This window comes from Nanorana parkeri, unplaced genomic scaffold, assembly GCF_000935625.1.
Source record: "Nanorana parkeri isolate BGI_ZX_2015 unplaced genomic scaffold, ASM93562v1 scaffold552, whole genome shotgun sequence".
In the NCBI taxonomy this organism is placed as follows: Eukaryota; Metazoa; Chordata; class Amphibia; order Anura; family Dicroglossidae; genus Nanorana; species Nanorana parkeri.
Window position 1 is genome coordinate 285,963 of NW_017306820.1, and position 9,398 is coordinate 295,360.

The 9,398-nt window shown below is 43.6% G+C and overlaps 1 protein-coding gene across 1 annotated transcript in view; it reads left to right on the forward strand.

The window, feature by feature from the left end:
* Positions 1-3,814, forward strand: part of PCDH19 (protocadherin 19) — a 175,489-nt gene extending 171,675 nt beyond the window's left edge. The window contains exons 8-10 of the mRNA XM_018561953.1: positions 414-599; positions 2,710-2,773; positions 3,708-3,814. Of these exons, the coding sequence (XP_018417455.1) occupies positions 414-599; positions 2,710-2,773; positions 3,708-3,814 (357 nt within the window). The remainder of the gene's footprint in view (positions 1-413; positions 600-2,709; positions 2,774-3,707) is intronic.
* Positions 3,815-9,398: the final 5,584 nt, after the last annotated feature.

The following is a 9,398-nucleotide window of genomic DNA, read 5'->3' on the forward strand; positions in this document are numbered from 1 at the left end:
TTGCTACCGTGTTTCCCTGAAAATAAGACACTGTCTTATATTTTTTTTGGCTCATAAAAACACACTAGGTCTTATTTTTCGGGGAAACAGGGTATATCTTCTTCTGCTTTTGTATACATGTATTAAACAGATTTGTTTTTTATTAACCAAATCTTTTTTTTCCTTCGTCCCATAATTCAAAAGGCACCCGCCTTATTGGTAGCTGGGCTCGCCCCCCGTGTCATCGCTGCCAGCGATGCACAACCCAGTAACCCAGCCAGTGGCTTTGGACTGTACAGTATATGCGTCCCCCGTACAAATGATGGTGTTTAATTTCGGCTGTAAATACGAGGCGCGCACTGCGCTGGCGTTTTGTCTAATGATAATTACCGCGTATTATACGGCGTGCCAAATAAACCCCCCTGCACCTAAAGAGCCCCCCGCCGGCCAAGCCGTCGGCGACGTACAGTATCATGCACTGCGCCGGGGGCCGCGAGATGGAGACGTTCGTCAGCAACGGCCCGTCCCGGCCCTTGGACGCGGAGCCCAGGGGGGCGGACAGTGAAAACGTCATGCATGAAATCAACCCGTTGTTGCAAGAATGTCGAGAAAAGGACTCGGTGGGTTTAAAGAGACTAAAGGACATTGTACTCTAAACCCCGCACCCCCTCCCCCCCTACTGTACGGAAAATGTTTAATTATGAAAAAAACAAAAATGACAGTTTGTTTTTAATGGCTTACCAATGGTTCACAAAATTGCTGTATTTATAGCTTCCAAAAAAAACGTATTGTTTATAAATAAAAGGCTATTGTTATGTGACAGTCCCCAAATAGCTGAGTTTCTCGAGGACACCCCTTGCGTTACAAGACCTTTTTTTGCTGTTACATGCTCTCTCTGTACTCTGTATTTGATATTTAAAAAAACATTTTTTTATTTTTTTTTTTATGTGGAGTGATGGCAAAAAGTCATTCAAGTAAAAATGGAAAAATTAAAAAAAAACACTCATAATTTGTATTTTTATTTGTTCATCTTTTTCAATTTTTTTCTTTTTTAATTTTTCTTTTTTTAAGACTTTTTTTATTGAATTTTTGTTTATTTTGTTATTTTTAATTTTTTTTTCAAGAGAGTTCAAGCTTAGGGTATATTTTAAGTATTTAATTGCTATTTATAAAAAAAAAATAAGATTTGTATTTTGCAAAACACGTTTTTTTTTTTATAACATCCACTCTTTTTTTCACATTATGCTTTTTATTTTTTTTTGTTATTCTTGTATATCAGTCGTTGTTAGTTTTTTTTTAAATGAACATTCCACGGCAGTACGGCCAGGGCCGGTGCTGCCACTAGGCAAACTAGGCAGCCGCCTAGGGCGCACTGCTGCCTAGGGCGCAACCTTGACCATTCAAACGCACGGTGCCCCCCCCTACCTATTTCAAACTGCAAAAGCCAATAGAAGGCTGGCTTTTGCACCCGCCCACTGAGCAGAGGAGCAATACTAAGAGACAACCTTCTCTCTCAGGTCCGCTCCTCTGCTCAGTTGCTGGTATTTGAATAGCCAGTCTGCTATTGGCTATTTCAAATGAGAATAGCCAATAGCAGTCTGGCTATTGCCCCGGCTGCTTACATCCATCTATCGCCTGCGGAAGCTAGCGGGCAGCAGAATGTGGCCGTGCATGGGCGGGGTTGGGGGGGTGCAAGTAGCTGGTCTTGCCTAGGGCGCAAAATAGTCTAGCACCGGCCCTGCGCACGGCTCATACAAAATATTCTCTTTTATTTATTTCTTTTTTTCGTCCTCCAATCCTTTTATTCTTTTTCAAAAGCAGATCCGATTTATTTTGCAGATGTGACATGTTTACTCCTGATTATCGCCGGGCCGGGTGTGCTCAGTAAAAAAAAAAAAAGTTTACATAATATTCTGTTTGTAAAATAGTCTTAAAAAGATAATGTTGACAAATGTTATAAAAAATTCACTGACGGAAAGTGAAAAAAAGGTGAAAAAATAAAAAAAGTTTTTAATTTCAAAATGTTCATGCTTCCGGGAAGAACTGTCACAAGAGGGAACTTTGCACACAAACAAACAAACAAAAACAAAAAAAGGTTAAAGTTTATGTACGGACAAAAAGCTGTCTTTCAGTTTTGGGGAATAATGAAAATAATTCGTCGAAATTTCAAAACAAAGTTTTCCCCATACAGGGGGAAGGATAAACCTCCAACTACATCAAGGAAAAACAGATTGGGGGGGGGGTCATTTATCAAAACTTGAGCAGACAAAATCGGGAGCAGATTTGCACTGCAGCCAATCGGCATCTCTCTCTCATTTTCAAATCTTACCTGAGCAAACTGTAGAGAGATGCTGATTGGTTGCTATGGGCAACTGCTCTTGATTCGATTTGCTCCAGTTTTGATAAATTCCGCCCCCAATATTGTCTTTAGTAAAATAGAGGAAGATGAGAGCCGCCATCTTTTTTTTATGTTTGTATTCCAGTTGCAGATTGTCCCTCACTTCCTGTCCAAAAAAGGAAAGAGATGGAAAATCCCAAAAATAGAGTCCCAGACACCAAAAAACAAAACAAAAAAAATACACAGTTTTAGAAGCTCTATACTTTAATAGGTGATATGACCGCCATCATTAAAGCAGAACTCCATCTACTGCTAGATGTCCTCAGTGTCTGATGGCCAGCATTATTCATCCCACTTCCTCTGAGCCCAGTTTGTCCTGGACCGATCCCCAGCCTGTGATGAGACAGTTAAAGGAGAAGAAGCGTGAGCATCAGAGCCCAGGGGTAGTGGTGGAGAGTGACGCTGCCGATCAGGCATGGAGGAGGAATAATGACGCCCTGGCCGACGTCCCGCCCAGCTCCTGGCAACCAGTGACATCACTGGTTGCCAGGAGCTGGGCGGGATGCAGGCCAGAGCATCCCAGTGAGCTGGGAGGGAAGATGTGTATGGACCTTACTCACCTCCTCGCTTGGCTCTTAGCAACCTGGGATGCTCTGGCCCGAAAAGGGGGCAACACTGCAAACATTGTGCAGCAGAGTGGCCAAGCTGCCCTGCCTGCCGCCCCAGCACGTGCCCCTAAGAGATGCCACCTGAGTCTAAAGCCTCATTATGGAGGCGGCCCCGCACACCACCATAACACTGACAGTTGATCTAACCCTTCCCACTTCACCTAATGAGTTTTATTGCCACTGTGGAATGATTTTACTTCACTTCCTGCTCCTTACCAGGACAGGAAATGGAGAGCACATTTCCCAAATGGGGGCCCAGACAGGAACAGAAACCTGGCAGATGTTCTAAACTTACTTCTTGTCAAATAGTGCTGGAGTCCAATGTATTTGGACTTCCTGCTCAAAAAAATGACCAAATACTACATTAAATAAATAATTTTTTTTCTTTTTTTTGAGCTGGATGTCCAACTTTTTGGGACGTCCTGCTCAAAAAAAAATTACCCAATATTACATAGAAACTGTTATCTTTTTGTTTGGAGCTGGAAGTCCAACGTTTTTGGACTTCCTGCTCAAAATAAATTACCCAATATTCCATAAAAAATTGTTTTCTTCTTTTTGAAAAAAATGTTAATCTAATTTTTGGTAATTTTTTTGCGTATGAAGTCCAAAAACGTTGACTCCAGCTCTAAAAAAAAAAAAAAAATCTTTTTATGTAATGTTTTTTTATTATTATTGAGTCGTGGTTTCTTTTATGAAGCTTGATATTTTTTTTCCCCCTCTAGTCTTTTTCGCAGCGAAGTCTACAGAGTACTTCTTCCTGTGCACAGTCTACCACATCATAACCTCAGATGTACCTCCCCTTCTGTTCTATCTGGAAGAACATCGCTAGGCATTTCTTTGATGTGCGTTACTGTAAATAGTCTATGAATAACCTGCGCCAGGGCCAGATAAATAATGCGTGCGATAAAAAAAAGACAGTCGGCTCTCTGACCCTCACAATGGTAGAGGAACTGGAACATCATAATGCTGATAACATGAACGTGGAATATATTTGATCGCTCGCTTTATATCTTGCCAACACAAATGTTCACACGGTTGTCCATTGAGGGACACGGCAACAGAATATTACCATGGGCTATAGCGCCACCTTTAGGTATGGTGGACTTATAACAACGGTAGCCCTGCCCCTAGGGGGCTATATAACTCCTCCCACACCAGCCATGCTTCATTGTAGCTGATTGTCCTCAGGTTGGATGGACCTTAGGCTCAAGACTTGGTGAGGATTTCTTTAATCAGCAGCTGCTGGTAGATTCACGTTGGACCTCTCTACTCCTGAAAAGTCTTTCCAATTCTCCAGCAACTTATTTTTAATAACTTGAAAATGTGATATTTTTTCTTTTTGCTCACTTGCCTACACAAAGGGGCCACATGAGTGGAGGGCCAAACCCTGTTGTGGAGGGTGGGAACCCGAAAGTAGAGCAGATTGCAGGAGAAGATTCTCTTCTGTCATGCTGGAGGAGAGGAACGCATTACTGGTTACTAGGACCGCTGGTGGGCCTAGCAACCAATGACCGGAGAGGAGGTGGACACCTGATGTCATTGGTTGTTAGGATGCTATCGGTCCTGACAACCAATGACTGAAAAGGAGGGGAGCTTTGGCTGGCAGTGGATGCATTGGTCTCGGAGACCAGCATGTTCATCGTCAGCCAGCCATAACCGAGCACGCATCAGCGATCACAGTCCAGACAGAACCACCACTCGGTCCGCCATTTTGGGGCACCTGACCTCGCTGCTGGGAGAAGGAATTGGACAACTTAAGTTGACAAATTTCTCCACAATGCCTGCAGCTACAGAGGTCATCGAGGGATTGTTTTAAAAAAGCTTTTGCTGCATTGTTCAGAACATGTAAATACTTTAACATTATAAGTCATGCACACAGGGAGGGCCCAAGGAAGACAGAAAAATACTCCCAAGGAGTGGAGGAGAACACACAAGATGACCACAAGGAAGGCACAGCAATAGACACAAGGAAGGTACAGTGCAGGATACAGGGAAGAAACTTGCAAGAACAATGCGGGAAACAGGTACACAGGGAATACAGCACAGGTGACTCAGAGCAAGAGCAGGGCAGATAAGGGATGCAGACACACTGGAGTGAAGAGAGGGCACACACAAGTGTATAGCCAGGGCCGGATTTCCCAGAAAGCCAACCAAGGCCCGGCCTCTGGGCAGAAGGGAGTAGAGAGGCAGCAGGGGTGTGGAATTCCTATCTCCCGATGCCCGAGAGATGCAGTTCCGGGCGGGTAGTTGTTTTCTACATTTAGCCCTGCTTTCGGCAAGCAGGGCTAAATGTACAGCGCTTGTTTTGTACAAGTGATCTCGGTGATGTCGCCAAGATCATTTATATGCAGCCTGCAGGTCTACCATTCTCCATGGGGGATGGGGGGGGGTTGGCGGATAGGTGGGCGCATTGAGGAACCTGGCCTTGGGGCAACAGAGAGAGTAAATCCGGCCCCGGGTATAGCACGCATGTAGTCTGGGCACAAGTGCACTTAACCATAGCTCCAAACTGTCCCTGATTTGGAGGAACTGTCCTTTTTTTTAAAAACCTTCTTTGCTCCTGGTGGAAAAATCACTTGTGGGTTCAAGCAATCGGTTTTTGCCTATTGCGGAGGTGTATTCTTTGTCTTCATGCTTTGTTCTGAAAAGTTGTCCCTCTTTCCCATATCACAAAGTTGGGAGATATGACCCGAACACCTAGCCCTAGCCCACTGACCCCTAAGTTATACACTACCCTAAATGAACCCGCTAGTGGCACTTCTCCCTCCCCCTCTCTGAGCTCAGTTGTTCAGAAATAGCCAGAGTCCAATGGCAGGTCAAGTTCAGGTACCTACACTGCTTACATGTATTAGTGTATACAGAGCTGTATCCATGGGTGTCTTTTATTTCTGCCCGGAGCTCAGATATAAGTTGGGAACAAACTTGACTTTTACAGTGAAAAAAAAACAAAACATAATGACAAATCATATCGGCCGAATATTTCTGTGAATCTGCTGATCATGTTGACATAAAGATTTTACAAAAGCTGACCCCGGGCATTCTTTTATCACATTCAATTGCACACCTTACCTATACAAAGGGTGTGGTCTATGTAGCCCATTCACCAATCATAAGAGGTGGTGTCTGAATACTTTTGGTTGTGTGCTGTATATAGATCAAGGGGCTCACCACAGAAAGACAATGTAATGATGAACGGGTCAGGCCAACCCGAACCAGTATTATGGTGTATAGTGGATGATGAAGAGATCACTGTTATAAGGGGGTTCCCAACATCTTTGTACTGAGTTCTCAGGTGATCAGGCATCAGGATGTGACCATTATAAGGAGTTTTCACCATCCCTGTCCTGAGTTCCTTGTTCTGTACACCTGCTATGCCCATTGTGAGGGACTTCCACCATCCCTGTTCTGAGTTCCCAGGTCTGCACATCTACTGTGTCCATTATGAGGGGTTCACATTATCCCTGTGCTGAGTTCCCGGGTCTGTACACCAGCTGTGCCCATTATGAGGGGTCCCCACCATCCCTGTGCTGAGTTCTCAAGTCTGCACACCTGCTGCGTCCATTATTAGGGGTGTCCACCATCACTGGTGCCTATTATAAGGGGTGGCTCCCACCATCCCTGTTCTGAGTTCCCAGGTCTGCACATCTACTGTTTACATTATGAGGGGTTCACATTATCACGGTGCTGAGTTCCTGGGTCTGCATATCTGCTGTGCCCATTATTAGGGGTGCCCACCATCACCGGTGTCTATTATGAGGGACTCCCAACATCCTTGTGCTTAGGTCCCTGTGCACCTGCTGTGCCCATTTTGAGTGGTTTCTACCATCCCTGTGCTGGATTTGTATTTATTTGATATCATGGAGAATGTAACAGGAGAACCTGGAGCACAACGGTGGGTGAGAACACTCAGAAACAGCCAGGAAAACAGGACTAGCATTGGTAATTTGGCATAAAGATCTCACTGCTGAAGTATCCAAGACTCATAAGAAGTCAGGGGTTGGCTGACTTAAAAAAAGGAATTGAAAGGATTTGGGATTGTGTACTTACATCCATGAGGTTGCATGTGGGTATCAAGCAACCTAGGTGAGGAGCTTGTGGAGGAAATGGTCGCTTTCCATCTTCTGCAGGGTGTGCAGGAGGATCCTATTCTGTGCTGCATATGGATTCTGGTACAAGATGCCCCTAAAGTTGAGGTCAGAAGAGGCAGGCACCCGTATACAAGGGACCTGCTTGAGAGCTATTTGTTCCCAAAAGTTGATGTTTACCGGTCAAGAGGTGAATCCTAAGACCAATAAACATTTACCTTTATAAAGAAATCGTTCTCCAGCACGTCCTCCGCACACAGGAGCCTCTGCTAATCTCCAACCCAACTTTTGGGGCATTGAACTTCTCAAGAAGGTGAAGACAAGCCGCGGCATCGGAACGCAGAGGTCCCCTGTAAGAACAGCTTACTGCACTATTATTTTGTACAAGTCCCCAGTGACTTATTTGTCATGCTGATTAATTATGCTACACTTACGTAGACACAAGCAAAAGATGTAAAGGGAAGTACATTATTAATTAAAATGGACCCAGGGGTCACTAAGTTGATTCACGTATGTAATCTGGGACATTGCCAATTTTTTTGTTTGTTTTAAGTGGTCTGAGTAGAGCAATGCAGAGTTGGTGAAAAGTTAGAATTAAAGACGTGCCAGAGTTTGCATTATCTGGTTTTAATTAGAATAAATGGTTAACTCCAAAGTACCGGAGATTAGAGAGAAATAACCTGGAGGAAACGGTAAACTGTTGCCCTTATTAGCAGGACAGGTTTCATGATACACACATGCTCTTCTGCTGCTTTTTCTTAATATCCAACAAGCTTTATTATAAGAGAATGCAAATGTTCAAAGCCAGAATATAGCACATCGCTTATTGTCTGACTCTCTCCTACTCCTTTGATGCATTTACCTTCAATGAGGGCCTTAGTCTTAATTAGGGTACAGGTTTTATCTTTTAATTGAAGACTCTGATTGCTAAAGGTAATGGCTGTAATGTTTTATAAGGTCAGAGCATGCAATAAAACCACATAAACCCAACAAGAATGTATTATCTTTTCATCCCCCGTGTAAAGGAGATGAATGAAGGTAGATGTGTTTGCAGTCAAGCTTGGGTGGCCACGAAGGCAAGGTCAAGGGGCAGGAGACAGGCAGGAAAAGGGCAGGACTTGCAACCTACGCTGCTAAAGTAGTTTACAACGTAGAGTGACACTAAATTCAGAAGTTAAATCTTAACAATACAATCAAGTACATTAACTAATAACAACTATGTATCTTATTTGTGTATCACTCGGCTGTAGATCCTCCAATCATCTCTGAATTGGTGCTGACACTGTCCTTCCTTCTGGAGGGGGGCTACTTTTGTTCCCCTATGGTCACTGTGTGTGTTGTAAAGTAGTCACCACTCCAAGCTCGCTCCCAAAATGGACTACAATCTCAATACAAACTAACAAACTAAACATGAGATTGTAGTCCATCACAGGGGCAAGCTTGGAGCGGTGACTACTTTACAACACACACAAGGACCATGGGGAACAAAAGTAGCCCCCCTCCAGAAGGAAGGACAGTGTCAGCACCAATTCAGAGATGATTGGAGGATCTACAGCCGAGTGATACACAAATAAGATACATTGTTGTTAATAGTTAAGGTTCTTGAATGCATTTTTAGGATTTAACTCTTGAGTTTAGTGTGACTTTAGGAGAGGGGGGGGTGTGCACTTTGGCCCTTCTTTCATTTTGGGTGCTAAATGGCTAAAGGACCTTGGTGGCAACCAGCATCACCAGGTTAAAAACAAGCAAAGTAGACTGAAAAATGAAACCTGATGCAGCCACCACATCTTCAAACTACTAAGCTGTAATATATTTGTTTTTGGGTTTAGATACACTTTAATATTGAGATTGCTCAGGGTTGCCCCAAACAGGACATTGTTGTGACATCACTGCCCTGAACATAAAACAATTTTAGTGTCCTATTAGAATAAGACCATGTCAAAAAGTACACCTTCCCTATTAGGCCAATGACAGCGAGCAGGGATTCTCACACAAACCCCCCATTAGCATTAAAGGTGGGCATTGGACCACATAAACTGGTATGTGGTCCTTTGGGTAAATCAGTATTTTTCTTAATTTGCTCAACTAGTGGAAATGCCTCAAACACAGCTCCAGGATTGTAAAATACTTCAAAATAAAGTTGCACTGTACAAAAAAAACACCTGCAATACTCGTCTTCTCGCCCGATCACCACTGAATGAGTACCGTTTTGTATGGACCACCCACTGCTGACACCAGACAGCAAAAGAAATGCAAAAGTATTTATAAAGTGAATGTACGCTAGGTGCGGGGATGGCACGGGTTTCTTTAGGAAAAGAAGTTGTGAAA